We start from the raw sequence: 18,876 nt of genomic DNA on the forward strand, positions 1-18,876 counted from the left end.
GTGAAAGATGCACTATGGAACACATACTTTCAGGTTGTAGTGATGCCCTGACACAGGGAATATATCGATGGAGACACGACAAGGTCCTGAAACATCTGACAGAGATCCTTTATACTGAGAGAAGGAAGAAGAGACCATCAACAACAGAGGCAATTTCTCATATAAGGAGATACTTCTCATGCAACAAAGTCACAACAGCACTTCGTCTTGGACAAAGGCAGTGAAAGGAATATGAAGGCTAACATAGACAAGAAGCTTGTATTTTCAGAATGCATACAGACAATCATACACCCAGACTTTGTAGTTTGGTCACAAACGTCAAATATGATAGTTGCAATAGAACTGACAGTTCCTTGGGAAGAGAGATGTTAAAAGGCACACCATCAGAAGAAGGAAAAGTACACAGAGCTGATGACAACATGCCGAGAGAGAGGTTGGAAAGCGTTACTGTACTCAGAAGAAGTAGGCTGCAGAGAAGTTCCTGCACAGTCAGTATGGAGGATGCTACAGGGAATGGAAATTGTCGGAAAGGCATGAAGACAGCAGTGAGACAGCTAGGGGAAGCAGCAGAACGTTCATCTTGCTGTTTTTGGCATGGCCGAGATGGTCTGGGTTGGAAGCTGAACGCTGATGAGTAGAGATTTGGCTACTTCTACTGACCCACCAACTGGAGAATGTAATGATACAGATTCGACACACTGGTGACGGTTGGAACCATCTGAAGATATTAAAGCACCGGCAGAGAGCCACAGGGATTCAGAGATGAAGGAAGATGTTATAGTACAGGGTCGAAACATCTGGTGAAGGTTGTAACCACCTGAAGACATCAAAGCACCAGCAGAGATCGACAAGGATTCAGAGATGATGGAAGATGAGCAGTCAATAGAATATGACAGCAGAACACCACCATCTGTAAGTAATATTCATATAGACATTTATATTCTATCATTGCCTCTATATAATAATCGCTCAGACTCTTATGCAAATGTTATACAAGTGAGAGGTTTAGCTAGCCAGAAAACAAGGTTTCATCTACCATTTTCTACATAAGAAAATGTCTATACAAAGTCAGGAATATGACAGTTGTTTTCCATTCGTTTGATGTGTTTTAACTTTTGATTTTGCCATTGAAATACAGACTTTCCGTTTAGATTTTTCCTCGGGTTTCGGTATTTTATGATATTTTACTTTTTAGATGAGTGAATAAATTTAACACTGACCAACAACAGATCAGACACAAAGTCATACTAGTATTTCAATTCTACATATGAATAGAAATTATACAACCAGTAAGTAAATATTAGGGGACTGTAAGTGGTATAAATGCTGATTAACCTTGTTGTTTTGTCTACTCCAAATTTATTTCTTAAAATCTTCTGTATTTTGGATTGAAATGGACATCGGGTTTGAAATATATGGAATATCGTTACGCTGGAATAGCCATTTTAATTACACCTTATGTAAGAATCCGGGGTTTTGATTGGTTGATAGACAGTGTATTTTTCACCAATTTACTGTTATCAAATGAATATCGTTCATTTTTAACGTCGCCGGGGTATAGGATATGCCTTTTTTACCCTCTCTGCCGTGGTATTTGCCAAAAAATACTCTATCCGACTGGACGCTTGTAACGTCACGATCATTAATGCGTTTTAGTACATTAACATTCGGTGTAATTAAACAGATATGGGGTATTTGCGAAAAATACCAGTCTTGAGCATAAATTTCACTCGCCTTACGGCTCATGAAATTTAACATTCTCTCGACTGGTATTTTTCGCAAATACCCCTCCTTAACATGATATATATGTTTAATAATGTAAGTTTTGTTCTTTAGATAGTTATTTAACAGCGAAATAAGGAGGTCAGTTTCTGTAGATGGATTTTCTGTATAACATAAAACGTTTCGAATTTGACCTATTCTAATGATTATAGAAACATACAGTTATAATTGACATGCAAACAATTATTTCACCTTTCTTCACGCACATTAAAATTCATAACTATATAAATTGATATGCCAATACTCATAACGATAAAACGGTGAATATTTGCGTAAACAAAAAAACAAAACTCGATATTTTATTGAATTCTTAATGAAAGAAGAATCGTATTTCTAATAGTGACCTTAATAGTACTATTTACAAGTGATGTTTATTACAGTTGAGTAGTCAATGCCAGTATCCATTCTTTGTGACCTGTAGCATTACAATGTAGAATAAACTGAATGTGTTTCATGTTTCATTCCCTTCGAAAGTGGACCTTTTTTCCTTTTTTTATTTCTAATACAATTTTGCTTTCTATTATTTGGGTCACTTCTTGAATATTTGCTCTTAATGTTTTATGTATCACCAGCACAGAATTCTGTTGTGATGACATGAATTATCATTGATATGGTCATATTTATAAATTAACTGTTTACAAAACTTTTTGATTTTTGAAATACTCTGGCTTTTCTTTAGAATAACTTCATAACAAATGCTGAAATTTGTTACAGTGCAGAGTTGCAAAACTTGTTCATGTTAATAATAAATGAAAACATCTCCTTATAAATGCCATGCGTGTAAGTGCTTACCTAGATTTACTTTCACGAGGAACACTCATATAAGCCAAATATTTTAGGCCAAGGATGTAAAATAAAACGAAGCCGTTGAAGAGCTTTATGACCAAAACAGACTTAGCAATTATAGCTTAAACCATCTTATGTGAACGTTTTCCGAGGGGTGAGAAACCTTCGTTTCTTAATAATTTCTATATTAAAAACAACATAAAATGAAAATAAAAGTTATAGATAGAGCCCAACTCTACAAATTTCAACACTATGTAAATCTTTACAACTTTTAAAGTAGACAGAAATTTCGAAGGAACTGAACAGACACAATCAAAGATTTGCCATCAAAACCTAATTTCCCAGAAGACAGATGAACAGTGTGGGAGAGAGTTATGCTCGTTTTTACCAGATCAACCCTCATCCTTGATATCGCGATAATAGTAATTAAAATAAAATGGTACATATAAGAATCACCTTCCGGTTTGAAAGATTAATTATTGCTGCACTTTTACTTATGGGTGGACTTACTTTGTGGTATAAGTCTGAATCACTAACCCGGATACCTTACATACACAAGACCAAGTTCCATATGTTTTTTTCTGTTTACAGTTTCGGTTATAACTAAATCACAGGTTTTGTTTTCACAGTTTAAAAGTTAAAAATACAAAACTTTAGTTTTCTATGTTGCGTTCATGTGCAGTTGTGTCACTGTGTCGTGTGGTCGTGTTTTTCCAAGGCATTGTCAGTTTGCTTTCGACTAATGAGTTTAAATATATTTCGTCTCTCTTGTTCAAGAGAAGGCAAACATCTACAATTGGACAAACATCTGCATTTATGGGTGATAAATCCTATGAGAGTTTTCTATGATCTCAATTTAAAATGTAAGATTAACTCTTGCCTGTAGCGGTTTTTGAGATATGAGAAGATTTCATGCATTTAACTCCTATGTTAAGCTATGTTTTATGTGGCGGGCATAATCATGATAATCGAAAAAACTTTTTAAAATCTTGACATAAGACTGCTGGTGGTGAAATTTACAATAAATTCGCCTTGTTCTTTCAGATAATAAAATTGTTGGAATATATATATCAACAACAACAACAGACGAAGACAAGAGGCAAGTGATGTTAATGGCTCAACCGATCATATAATACCAAGTGATGTTAATGGCTCAACCGATCATATAATACCAAGTGATGTTAATGGCTCAACCGATCATATAATACCAAGTGATGTTAATAGCTCAACCGATCATATAATACCAAGTGATGTTAATGGCTCAACCGATCATATAATACCAAGTGAGTTTATGAAATCTAGACATAATATTTGGTATGATCCCCAGAGATACAAGGAAACTTTCTGTACTATATAGTTTACAGTATAGTTGAAATAATTACACTCGCCAACCTTTATCAAATATGATTCATTCAATAATAGTAAATAGTTCAATGGTTAGAGACCCTTATAGGTAGCTATATATAGTATAGGGCATTGGTCGATGATAAAATGCAAATAATAATAAATTCTCTTAGGAACAATGAAATATCAATCAGAGAAATATATCTTCTATTTATGTTTACATGACTTTTGGATATTTTGCCCGTTAATATGATTTAATATTTTTTCAGTAAAAAATAAGAAAACGTGGTACGATTGCCAATTAGACAACTACCCAGGAGGGAATTAAATGACGAGGACTTTAACTATTACAGGACATCATAAGGCTTTCAACAATGAGCAAGACTCTTACAGTATTGCTAGGTATCAAAGGTCCCTTCATAACAAAATGTGAAACCATTGAAAAGAAAAAACCCAACTGGTTGCTTGAAGCCAAAACAACTAATAAAACACAAAATACAACAAATGTACAGACTCCCGGTTTTAAATTGGCACATAAAGAATATGGCGGGATAAATAGTTGAAATGCGCGCTTAAACCTTAATTATAAATGAGAGTTGTGTATTGCATTGACAAGCCTATTAAGATATTAGTTGAAAAGTACATGCAGTGTACAAAAGATTAGCCAAAAAGGTTGAAAATGTGGTGGCAATGTAAGTTGTATTGCTCGAAATGCAAAAACAAAACTACTAGCGTTGCTGTTAGTATCGTCAAACACAATTTATTACTTTGCAGTATATAATACTATCGCTACATGTAGCATCTGTTTTGTTCGTCAGTTCATCTAAACTCATTTTGTTTTGTCTATGTCTTGACGACAACATCAAAACCCAACTACTATTCGAGAAGATACATTATCCAATATAAGTCCATTAGATTTAATACTATATAGTAACATAAATCCTAATATATATTCTATGACCTCAATATTTGTCTCTTATGTAAAAGTTGTACTTTTCATATAACTGTGATGTCTTAAAATGCCAATAGAAATAACAAATGTCAGAGACGGTCCCATCAAATCATAGATAGTCAACTTTAATGCGAATATTTATCTTATTTTAATCAATATAAAAAGACTGTATAAAACAAAAGTGCATTTGAACTAAATGACATTTTGATGTTGCAACCTAGAATCGTGTTGCACTTTTAAAGACCCGTCAGCATATTAATCCATTTAAATTAAAGAAGAAAGAGAAATAAATTACTTGCTTTGGAATAACTCGTGATTTTCCTAAGAATATTTTTTTAATACGAGTTACGGCAAGACAATAGTAAAGGTGCTTTGTCATAATAGGTAAGAGACGTTCATTTTCCAACATGCATTACTGTTACAGTAGAAAGGAACTATATATTTAGTGCGAATAACAATAAATTCTTAATTGTAAATGTGAAAAAAAACAATTGTTCCTGTAGCGAATTTTCCTTTTTCTAGGTGGTGATATTTTGGGTTTTTTCCTTCTTATGGTGTATACATTTCTTATTTGTTTTTGAAAAATTGCGTAGGTCAGTTGACTGCTCAGTTTTCATTGAACCTAGAATATTTTCCATTATGGAATCTTGTGCAGTCGGTTTGCAAGACCATGCTGGTGCTATTTCATCCAGTAAGATATCTACGTGTTTATCTCCAACTCTAGAATCTCTTTGGTTATTGTTGTGAAAGTTTCTGTTCTTTTCTTTTTCGTTTCATTTTTCTTCCTTTTTTGTTGTTTGTTTTACTTTCCCTTTCCCTTTTTCTTTTATCTTTTTTTTCTTTCCATTTTGCGCGTTAGTGTTAAATCTGCTGTTTATTGTGTTCACCAACAACTTTTGTAATATCGGGCAGATTTGATTTTGTCACACAAAGATTACTGTTACTGTTTGTTGAACTATATCTGTGAACCGGTGTATCCTAGTTTTAATGTTGGTGATTGACTATCTCATTGAAGTTTATAACACATCTCTTTTAATTCATAACTTAAGGAACCAAATTGTTATTGATTATTTTTCAACAGTGCTTCAAGTAGATAGAGGAAAATGTGGTGTGATTGCCAATGAGACAACTCTCCATCCAAATAACAAAAAAAGGTAAACCATTATAGGTCAATGTACGGCCTTCAACACGGAGCCTTGGCTCACACCGAACAACAAGCTATAAAGGGCCCCAAAATTACTATTGTAAAACCATTCAAACGGGAAAACCAACGGTCTAATCTATATAAAAAACGAGAAACGAGAAACACGTATATATTACATAAACAAACGACAACTACTGTACATCAGATTCCTGACTTAGGACAGGTGCACATATCTACAGCGGGATTAAACGTTTTTATGGACCCGTTTTCAATAAATGATTGTTGTTTGCCTAACAGCCAGTGGCAAATAGATGATGCATATTCAGGACGATTCTGCATTGGCTACCAATATAGTAGGTAGATTGTGCAAGGTAGGACGACCTCGATGAATGTCCTACTGTAACTAAAAGGTTATGACGGTAAGGGACTTAAATTTAACTTTAAACAGTCGACTTTTGTACCCTCAAGATACTAACTGTAAGGGTTTAAGAGCGTGGCACCCATCCTATATCAAATTTGAAGCATCATTCCAGTATCAGCCAGGATGTGGCTGTGTATTTATACATCCCACATTGCCAAATAAAAAAACACGCCCCATTTTTGTAACGGTTATAATATCGGTCGGGAGAGCTCTAAAGGTCACTGTATGTCTATACCATGTATACCCTAGACAATCCTTATGTCTATACCATGTATACCCTAGACAATCATTATGTCTATACCATGTATACCCTAGACAATCCTTATGTCTATACCATGTATACCATAGACAATCCTTATGTCTATACCATGTATACCATAGACAATCCTTATGTCTATACCATGTATACCATAGACAATCCTTATGTCTATACCATGTATACCCTAGACAATCCTTATGTCTATACCATGTATACCCTAGACAATCCTTATGTCTATACCATGTATACCCTAGACAATCCTTATGTCTATATCATGTATACCCTAGACAATCCTTATGTCTATACCATGTATACCCTAGACAATCCTTATGTCTATATCATGTATACCCTAGACAATCCTTATGTCTATACCATGTATACCCTAGACAATCCTTATGTCTATACCATGTATACCCTAGACAATCCTTATGTCTATACCATGTATACCCTAGACAATCCTTATGTCTATACCATGTATACCCTAGACAATCCTTATGTCTATACCATGTATACCCTAGACAATCCTTATGTCTATATCATGTATACCCTAGACAATCCTTATGTCTATACCATATATACCCTAGACAATCATTATGTCTATACCATGTATACCCTAGACAATCCTTATGTCTATACCATGTATACCATAGACAATCCTTATGTCTATACCATGTATACCCTAGACAATCCTTATGTCTATACCATGTATACCCTAGACAATCCTTATGTCTATACCATGTATACCATAGACAATCCTTATGTCTATACCATGTATACCATAGACAATCCTTATGTCTATACCATGTATACCCTAGACAATCCTTATGTCTATACCATGTATACCCTAGACAATCCTTATGTGTTTACCATGTATACCCTAGACAATCCTTATGTCTATACCATGTATACCCTAGACAATCATTATGTCTATACCATGTATACCATAGACAATCCTTATGTCTATACCATGTATACCCTAGACAATCATTATGTCTATACCATGTATACCATAGACAATCCTTATGTCTATACCATGTATACCCTAGACAATCCTTGGAGTTCTCGTTTTAATATATGTATTGCGATTGTTTAAGATGTAGGTTTTTCGTACTTCCAATCTTTAATTTCAGTCTTGAAAATAACTTCAAATGGTATTCATGGTATTGTAAAAATGTATTGGAGGAATATCACACGCAAACATTGTAGGTTAAAGATGTCATTTTTATTTTACACGTCATATTTAGGAGAGATAAACGTTAGTTGTGGATTTCCCATGTTAGAAACAAGTACCTGTGGTCCGTACATGGGAAACAAGGACGTATATTAGTTATACGTCCTTGTCGGAAAGAAATAAAAACAAATAAACGTGTATCCCATCTAAATCCAAGAAATCATACAAATAATTGTACAAACGATGATAAAATAATGGTAAGAGTACCTCAGAGAAACTCTATGCCATTGAACTAACAAATAGTTTTCTGTATCAATTCAAATTAAAGAACGAAGATTTTCTGTTTACTGCAATATACAATTCATAAACAGAAAACGATTTAACTTATTGATAAAAAGACGCGAGGTCGTCATCCTAAACTGTACAAGATTTCCAATATTATCTGTTTCATTTGAATGGCCTACCATCGCTCGATAATTGTTATGAATTTATTAACCATATAAACATTTCAGATTTCAATTCTACTATTGTGATTTAAAAATAGTGACATGCGTAATTAAAAATTCATGCGATTATTGGTTAACGGTTTATCATACAAGATGTATACACAATAGAAGTGTACTGATTATTTAGAGAAAATTAGTTTCAATGATAGCCTAGTTTAGTTTTGATAGGTCACAGTTTTAACAATAAAAGCACATGTACATGTATTGATGGAGAATATTTCTTCAAAAACTGGTAGAAGATAACCAAAGATCACCAAACATTTATAGTTCAGGGCCTAAAAATCGACAGTTTGACTGGGGCCAATACACAGACGATATATAATGTATTAAACAACGAGACAATTGCATGGACCAACACAAACAAGCATTACACTAGTTTGAACAGCAAACATGCACACACAAGTGAAGTTATGGGCAATATGATCTGAAGAAAATATAACTACGCTGCACACTGAGCTAGTATTGCTTTTCCAATAATTCAAAGACTTATAAAAATATTCCATTAATGGTTGTAGTGGCTGTATTCAATCATTTATGTTTAATGACATGTACAATAAACATACAATAATGCATTAGACTGATCAATAATTCACCCTTTATGCTCTCACACTTTTCTTAAACATGTGTACCTCCTTTTCCCGATATAAACAAAAAAGCCAATATTTTTGTGATAGATTGAACTCTAGCGTACAGTAAATGACATAGACCAGAAAATACACAAAACCTAATCAATGTGGAACAATAGGATATATTGATTACTGATTTACCTTGGATCGATGGTACTTCCATTCCCTTACATCTCAGAAACCTCTCCTTTTCCTCAAGTCAATAATCCAGGCCATTTTTTACACTTGTTCTATAAACAACACTTATTCCAATAAATTAATCGTTAACTGTTTAAAAACGTATAAAGAAATGAAAACGCTCAACTTTCTACACTATCAGACTGATCCATAGCGTGCAAGTTTGAAAGATCTACTTGTTTATATTGAAATCTAACGTGCATCTGGTTTACGTAACATTATCAAGTTTTATATATAATTACTTAACATCAGGTAACATCACAGCACTCCATTATTGTACCTGTGCAATTGTAAAAGCAACCAATATCAGACTGAATATGCAAGTAACACTTTATTCTTCAACAAGACCTCTGACGCTAGAATCACGTATTATTACAAGATTTTAACACGATTTGACGTTTGACCATCACCACAATTCATTTTGGTTAATCCGTTCGGAATCAAAATATACTTGTATCGAAGTAAGTAGCTAGATTCTTCAGTCTGTGAAGCACAAAATAAGGGAGATAATCAAAATGTCGACTACGAGAAATTTATTGATTGTTCATCGGGTTTTTCCTGCTAAATCAATACCAGAATGTTTACTTCTGTATAAGCTAAGAGATAAAGAAATGCAATATTTTGATACAGATGATGGCGCGCAAATACAACGATTGCAAAACAGTATTATTGTGAAGAACAAAACTAGTCATTCGGTCTTCTCGTAATACCATAGGAGCAGTAGATAATTATCGTCTGGAAATTAAATACCGGAAATTAAACAGTATGACTGGATTGCATTGATTCAAAACATTTCTATGGTACTAACGTTCCCTTTCTAGGAAGGTATCGTTTCACGTTAAAAACTTTACCATTATTACTTCATTGGTTTTTTTTTTTAGAAAGTTAATTATGTAATAGAGAAAACTGAACTATTTTAATCAATGCTTTGGTTTTTATTTCAAGATATTAAAAGTTTCGCATTACATATTAGTAGTTATGTAGATACGTTCATGGGGTATATGGGGAAACGATATTATTACAAATTATATGTTGCCTAACATAAATAGCGCATTGAGCATGCTGCTTTCTTTCTTTTTTTTTTTGGGGGGGGGGGGGGGCGACTAGGTTTTATAAACTGATGTTGCCTAAAGTTCTGTTTTTGTCCTAATCATATGATCACTGACTTCTTTTTTGATGCATTGACTCAATCTGTTACCTTTTAGGTAGAGAAACATGTCAAAAAGAGAGGCGAAGGATGCCAAAGGGATATTAAAAAACATACCATTATTGTTTTTACTCCCGCTGCAAATGTTTGCAATTGTCCTTAGTTATGAATCTGATGTACAGAAGTCGTCTGTTTATGTAGTACATATACGTGTTTTTCGTTTCTCGTTTTTATATAGATTACATCGTTGGTTTTCCCGTTTGAATGGTTTTACACTAGTAATTTGTTGGGGCCCTTTATAGCTTGCTGTTCGGTGGGAGCCAAGGCTCCGTGGTGAAGGCCGTACCTTGACCTATAATGGTTTACTTTTATAAATTGTTACTTGGATGGAGAGTTGTCTCATTGGCACTCATATCCGATCTTCCTATATCTATATAAGTCTAAAATAAAACTAACAACGCTATGGCTTAACAGACAGACAAAAATACACACAACAAATGAAACTAAAGATTGAGCAACGTAACCTCCCCCCTTATGTCCCCCCTAAAGGAGGGTGATGTTGATCCTGCTCCACATGTTGTTCCCTTCTCATGTTAATACAAATTAAACCGGTAATCGTTGTAAATAGGTAGGTCACATTCGGGGAAAACGGGAGCGAGATTGTAGTTATCATTACATATCCACTATCCGCTATCTTTTATATAACTAATATTCCATAACGATAACGTTCTCGCATCGACTGTGATAGGTCGGTGTTTCGACACAAACCGGGTCAATTCAAACACTTGGCATTTGCAGATTCTCTGCTAAGTACGGGACATTGAAGTAAAATCAACGACTTTTCGAATCGGAACACTTTTTCGCACCTTTAATTCTGCCAAGTTCTATTTTTAGCTCACCCATCACTTGGCGTCCGTCGTCGTTAACTTTTACAAAAGTCTTCTCCTCTGAAACTACGGGGCCAAATTAAACCAAACTTGGCCGCAATCATCATTGGGGTATCTAGTTTAAAAAATGTGTGGCATGACCCGCCAAATCAAACAAGATGGCCGCAATGGCTATAAAATAGAACATAGGGGTAAAATGCAGTTTTTGGCTTATAACTCAAAAACCAAAGCATTTAGAGCAAATCTGACAGGAATAAAATTGTTCATCAGGTAAAGATCTATCTGCCCTGAAATTTTCAGATGAATCCGACACCCCTTTATTGGGTTGCTGCCCCTGAATTGGTAATTTTAGGGAAATTTTGCTGTTTTTGGTTATTATCTTGAATATTATTATAGATAGAGATAAACTGTAAACAGCAATAATGTTCAGCAAAGTAAGATTTACAAATAGTTCAACATGACCTAAATAGTCAGTTGACCTCTTTAGGAGTTATTGCCCTTTATAGTCAATTTTTAACCATTTTTCGTAAATCTTAGTAATCTTTTAAAAAAACACTTCTCCTCTGAAACAACTGGGCCAAATTAATCCAAACTTGGCCACAATCATCTTTGGGGTATCTAGTTTCAAAAATGTGTGGCGCGACCCAGCCATCCAACCAAGATGGCCGCCATGGCTAAAAATAGAACATAGGGGTAAAATGCAGTTTTTGGCTTATAACTCAAAAACCAAAGCATTTAGAGCAAATCTGACATGGGGTGAAACTGTTTATCAGGTAAAGATCTATCTGCTGAAACAGCAATAATGTTCAGCAAAGTAAGACTTACAAATAAGTCAACATGACCAAAATGGTCAATTGACCCCCTAAGGAGTTATTGTCCTTTATAGTCATTTTTTTAACAATTTTCATGTAAATTTTTACCAAAATTTTCCACTGAAACTACTGGGCCAAGTTCATTATCGATAGAGATAATTGTAAGCATCAAGAAGGTTCAGTAAAGTAAGATGTACAAACACATCACCATCACCAAAATACAATTTTGTCATGAATCCATCTACTTCCTTTGTTTAATATTCACATAGACCAAGGTGAGCGACACAGGCTCTTTAGAGCCTCTAGTTTATGGTTTGCTCTATCCAAAGGTTATATTTCGGGAAATCGTGTTTACGTGGTCATATAGCAATCCCAAATTGACAACATAATTGTATATCCGAAAAATTGGCATTGACAACATGATAATATCATCAATACAGTAAACAAACATATAAATAAAACACCACCAAAAATTATAAGAACAGTTAATTAATACAACATGACTTTTTTGTTATCAATCGTAATAGGATGTTTATATGTTGATCCGTTACATAATTTTTAGTACATATAATTAGTTACCATATTCACAAATTTAATCTTATAAGTCAGAGTCAATGCATAAAAGTAGTGCAGAGTTTTCGACAATTTTACTCGTTGAAAGGTATGCTGAAATCTGTCATATCGCTTCTGATTTCCTTGTCTATAATACTCTTTTATAAGTAGACAGTTTGATTCTTTTTAAACAAAAGCTGTTGTGACTATCAATTTATTAATGTCATATAATTACATTAAGTGTTTGTTTCAAATTCACCTTCATATCCCAAATGAAGTTTAACATTCTGATTCATGATGACACGTGCTATCACAAACAAGAGGCTCTCAAGACCCTGAATCGCTCACCTGTATTTCAGAGAAGATTTTTAACTGTTAGCAAACTTGATGAACAAAATGTGGATAAATTGTCTTTAAAGGGTAATAAGGGAGCTACCATTTGATTTTTAAGGGGGGGAGGGGCTAGAATGAAATTTGAAAAAAAATAGGCAGGACAGGAGTTTTGAGTAAAAAAAAAATCAGGATGACAAATTACAAGAGGTAATTGACAATTTCGGTCACTTAAAAGAGGGACGAAAGATACCAAAAGGACAGTCAAACTCATCAATCTATAAAACAAACTGACAACGCCATTATAGCTTAAAATGAAATAGACAAACAGACAAACAATAGTACATATGACACAACATAGAAAACTAAAGAATAAACAACACGAACCCCACCAAAAACTAGTGGTGATCTCAGGTGCTCCGAAATGGTAAGCAGATCCTGCTCCAACTGTGGCACCTGTCGTGTTGCTTATGTGAAAACAAATCCGGTAAATAGTCTAATTCGGTAGGGCACTTTCATGAAAGGGAAGGGGATTGTAATTACGACGTAAGGAACATATCCGATATTATTAGTGAAACGGTTATTCCATAACGGTCAACCAACTCGTGATGACGTCCATAAAATTTACGAAGGGATGATTTCAACTTCACCATTTGGAACTCTTGGTTTAATAGCTTCCTTGTGAGCAGCAACCCTCTATCAAGAAAATCATGATAGGAAATGCAAGCACGGGAATATCGTATCAATTGGGAGATATATACCCCGTATGCAGGTGCTTCTGGAAGGTTGCTGCTTAGAAATGGAAAGTTCACAATTGGAAAGCTGAAATCATCTCTTTTGTCATAAAGTTTTGTTTACAACCGACCCCCATTGTCTATTTTTAGATGTAAGTCAAGATATGAAGCCGACTTAACTGTATCTGTAGTATACTTTATCTCTAGTTCGATGGGATAGATGCATTCCAGATAGTCACAAAATTTTGAATTATTTAGTAAAAGAACATCATCTATATAGCGGAAAGTAGAGTTAAAGGATATTGCTAACTTCTTATCTTTCTTCCTAAGAAGATCCTGCATGAACTTGAAGTCAGCCTCATAATAATAAAGAAATACGTCGGCAAAAAGAGGGGTACAGTTTGTTCAAATTGGAATGCCGACAGTCTGTTGAAAAACACGTCCTCCGAACGTAACAAACATGTTGTCAATCAAGAAATCAAGCATCTTAACTTTTTTGTAGATTTAACTTTGATGAACATTATTGCTGTTTACAGTTTATATCAATCTGTAATAATATTTAAAATAATAACAAACAAGAGGCTCTCAAGAGCCTGAATCGCTCACCTTAATTTTTTTAGTTAAATCTCTCATCAATGATTATTTTTGCTTTTCGATTTATTTAAATGTTCTTTGAATCGTCCTATTTTCTTCAAAAGCAAAAAAAAATCATTTTCTCCTATGTTCTATTTTAGCCATAGGAGCTATGTTTCTTGACATACAAGGAAATAAAATATAAAATTTATACTAGATACTCTAAAACTCATTTAGCCTAAGTTTGGCTGAAATTGATACAGCAGTTTCAAAGGAGAAGATTTTTTTAAGTAAGTCAACATGATGAAGAAATTGTGTAAAAAGTCTTTAAAGGGCATTAACTCCTATAGGGGTCAATTGACAATTTTGTTCAATTGACTTATTTGTAGATCTTACTTTGTTTCACATTTTTGCAATTAACAGTTTATCTCTATCTATAATAATATTCAAGATAATAACCAAAAACTGCAAAATGTCTTTAAAATCATCAATTCAGGGGCATTATACCTGAAAAACCAGTTACCCAATTCGGCTGAAAATTTCAGGACAGGTAGACCTTGACCTAATAAATACTTTAACTCCTTGTCGCATTGCTCTAAATGCTGGAGTTTTTGAGATATAAGCCAAAAACTGCATTTTAACCTGTGTTCTATTTTTAGCCATGACGGCCATGTTTTTTTACAAAATAGAAAATAAAACACAAACTTTATTTTATACACCATACTGATCATTCAGTTGAAGTTTGGTTGAATTTAGTTGAGTAGTTTTAGAGGAGAAGAATTTTTAAAGTTAGCAAATATGATGAACAAATTGTGAAAAATTGTCATTAAAGGACAATAACCCTTAAGGGGTCAATTGACAATTTTGGTCATATTAACTTATTTGTAGATCTTACTTTGCTGGTCATTTTTGCTGTTTACAGTTTATCTTTATCTATAATAATATTCAAGATAATGACCAAAAACTGCAAAATTTCCTTAAAATTACCAATTAAGTGGCAGCAACCCAACAATGGGTTGTTTGATTCATCTGAAAATTTCAGGGCTGATAGATTTTGACCTAATGAACATTTTTACCCCATGTCAGATTTGCTCTAAATGCTTTCGTTTTTGAGATATAAGCCAAAAACTGCATTTGACCCCTATGTTCTATTTTAAGTAACGGCGGCCATGTTTTTGACGGATCAAAAATCGAAGCACAAACTTTGTGCAGGATAATCTAAGGAACAATCATGCTAAGTTTCATTCAAATCCCTTCAGTAGTTTCAGAGGAGAAGATGTTTGAAAAATTGTTAACGACGACAGACGACGACGACGGACGCCAAGTGATGGAGAAAAGCTCAAATGGCCTTTTAAGCCAGGTGAGCTGAAAACTGCAAAATTTCGTTAAAACTACCACTTGAGTGGCAGCAACCCAACAATGGGTTGTTCGATTCGTCTTTGAAATTTTAGAGAGAAAAAAACGTCATATCTGGTCACCAAGTCATAAATGTGGAAGGAATAATGACATTGCATGGTTATGGTAAAAAGAACATGTCTATATTCATATGTGACACAGAATGCAATACGTTCACGGAGGCGTCCATAAAAATTCGAATGAGATGACTCAACTTCATTACGTATCTTCCTTGTAAGCAGTAAACTGTTTATAAAAAAAATCCTGATGTACAACACACATCTGGAATATCGTACCAACTTGAAGCTATTATGCGAAAGGCATGTGCTGCTTGAACGTTGCCAAATTAAAATAGAAAGTTCACAATGGGAAACTTAGTTATCTGGTTTGTCTTGAAGTCAAGTTCCGCATTAAGTCTTGTTGTTAGCGTTCTATATATGAAGACCTAGCATTATATGTGGTGTACTAGTATCGTATTTCAACTTCAATGGGATGGAAACAATCAGCACGAAGAATTAGTTAGAGGAATTCATCTAAATATCGGAATATGGTAAGACGGTGCTGGATTATATTGGCGAGAAAGGATCACACGTTGTAATTCCAACAGATAAACCATGTCCCCTGACTATAGCAAACACGTTGGCAATCAAACAAACCAAGCACTTTGGTGGTATTCTTTACAAAATACATCTTGCTAGAATCATGATTTTTGTTTAGAAAAGAAAAGATATCGTCTGAACGTACATCAAGCAAAAATTAAACCAACCTCAACTAATAATTGAGATTTGAAGTGTTGCTTGATGTGAGCGGTTATGTTTGCATATTGGCTCATTAACTGACCAATATAGCTTTGGTTCTGTTGAAAAAAACATACCCTCGTTGGATCTGCAATGGTTGCACACTAAATAATCATCAATGAATCAATCATGGATCTATTGAATCCAGTCAGTTTAAAACGAAAAAGTAACTTACCTGGCACTGCCCTATACTTTCTGTTATTCGAAAACAAAAACATTGACATATGTTATATTTCATTCCAATTTGCCTTTCACTGATATCATTACCCATCAATATAATTATTCATCAATGAATCACTTTGCAAATCCAAAGAATACATAACTGAAAAGCATTTTGTACGCTCAGATATTACTAATATAAAACCTAGAGAACAGATGGACTGTAAAGGGATTAACGTGAGAAAGAATTCTCGGGTAGTATTGATTCGAGTATGTTAAGGTGTCTTGATCAGATGTTTATCAACAGAAACTTCCTAGATAAATTCATGACAGCATTTAGATATAATAAAATTGAGAATGGAAATGGGGAATGTGTCAAAGAGACAACAACCCGACCATAGAAAAAACAACAGCAGAAGGTCACCAACAGGTCTTCAATGTAGCGAGAAATTCCCGCACCCGGAGGCGTCCTTCAGCTGGCCCCTAAACAAATATATACTAGTCCAGTGATAATGAACGCCATACTAATTTCCAAATTGTACACAAGAAACTAAAATTAAAATAATACAAGACTAACAAAGGCCAGAGGCTCCTGAAGTATGGTTCATAATACTTTTCCTGTGTCAGGCTTTAATCCTGGTATTTATGATGAGTTTGTTTTCTAAATGAGATGCACAATATCATTCGGAAAACTTCCAAGTTATATTTTGTTTGAAATCTACCGATATGATTAAAATAGCATCGGTTCAACAACTTCTTTCTATTAGTCTTACTGGGTTTTTTTTAATTTGATATCTAAATTCCCAATCACAAGCAATCGTCATTATTAATTCAGAAACTACCTTCATAAGGATTTTCGAATTATGATCTGCTGTTTGAATAGAAGTAAGAAAACAAAATAATTACATGGCTGATATTTTCGGAACGACTTACTTTTTAAGCTGATATTTCTTAATCAAGTGTTGTTGGCACAAATTGAATTGTTAACTTCCCTTTCTAAGCAAACAATTATACCCTTTGCTACGTCGCAGGAATGGCGTAAAACATATCTCGGCTACTAAGCTACACACTATGGGCATGGACTTTGTTTTAGTGCTCCTTACTAAAACCTGCTCCAACAAAGTTAGATACGATGTGTCAATGACTAAAAGTTACCAGCGACATGATTTTTCGAAATTCTTAGATCTTTAGATTCAAGAATTGTCGTTTGGTCTGAAATAAACCGGTTGTGTCATGTTGCTGAGTTTCATTTAGAATGAGTGCGTAGGATCCAAATTCACAACCTCGTGTTGACATGCTTGTGGTGTCTGTTACATAAGCTAAAGAACTTGACGGTCGGTCACTGAAGCACTTTTTATATAATAAAAAAAAACCAACAGAACAGAACAATACCAAAAGGATACCAAAACAATAACTCAGATTACAAATACAATAACATGTCAACAAGAAAAGAAACGAATATAAAAAACAAAAGTATATGAACCATTTCATAGAAAACTAAAGATTATTCAACGAGATTCCAACCAAAATCTGGGGTAAACCTTATTGCTCCGTAAAGATAAGCAAATCCTGCTTCCTACTAATGGCAAACGTTGTTTAATAGGTAGATTGGTACCCGGCCGTTATTGAAAATCTCCGAAGACATGCTGAATGTTTTACGGAGAGAACCAACCTATGTAATAGCTGGCTGACGTTAAATACGCGAAAATCAATCAATCAATCCTTAAATGCAAATTTGGCGCTAATAGAAGCTAGATATTTTAATGAAGATCTTAATAAAATATATTAATATGTTGACCTACATTTGTAAGGTTGGTGTTGCATTGACGTATAGCAAGGGTGTACTTTTATTAACCTTTTCATGACATTTAATTATACTCTTAGAAAAAAAGTAGTTTTTAAGGTCATCATAACTTGATAATTATAATATTCAAGGCGGTTGCAATATACAAGCCTTTTGATATGTATATCATTATTTGTGTCACTATGGTTAACCAAACTGATTGTTATTTGGCTGAGGGAGACCGTCTTCTACTACTAAATAATGAGACATTTTCTATATATATTTACATGTATGTCTGGTTTTCTGGTTGTTATAGTACATGTACGTATGAACGTATGCGTATATTTTATCTTATTAATACTCATAAGATATAAAATGAATTCGTTTTTGATTATTATTTTTTTTTTTTTTTTACAATCATCGAATGTAACTCAATAGCGCTTTTCGATAATTTCTTACACGCAAATAACACAGGTGCTGCAGATTTAAACATTGGCTTTTAAAGGGCTTATAACATCAGTTAAGTTTAAGTATAAGCA

The 18,876-nt window shown here is 34.0% G+C and overlaps 1 protein-coding gene across 2 annotated transcripts in view; it reads right to left on the reverse strand.

Moving 5' to 3' along the window:
• The window catches only part of LOC134685523 (uncharacterized), a 56,198-nt gene extending 39,518 nt beyond the window's left edge, over positions 1-16,680 (reverse strand). The window contains exon 1 of one of the 2 annotated variants that reach the window (XM_063545284.1): positions 16,571-16,680. In XM_063545284.1, the coding sequence (XP_063401354.1) occupies positions 16,571-16,619 (49 nt within the window). In that variant the 5' untranslated portion in view covers positions 16,620-16,680. Of the gene's footprint in view, positions 1-9,132; positions 9,708-16,570 lie in introns of those variants that run through there. The other variant, XM_063545285.1, reaches the window with a different exon arrangement.
• Positions 16,681-18,876: the final 2,196 nt, after the last annotated feature.

The sequence above is a fragment of the Mytilus trossulus genome, chromosome 9 (genome assembly GCF_036588685.1).
Source record: "Mytilus trossulus isolate FHL-02 chromosome 9, PNRI_Mtr1.1.1.hap1, whole genome shotgun sequence".
NCBI lineage: Eukaryota > Metazoa > Mollusca > Bivalvia > Mytilida > Mytilidae > Mytilus > Mytilus trossulus.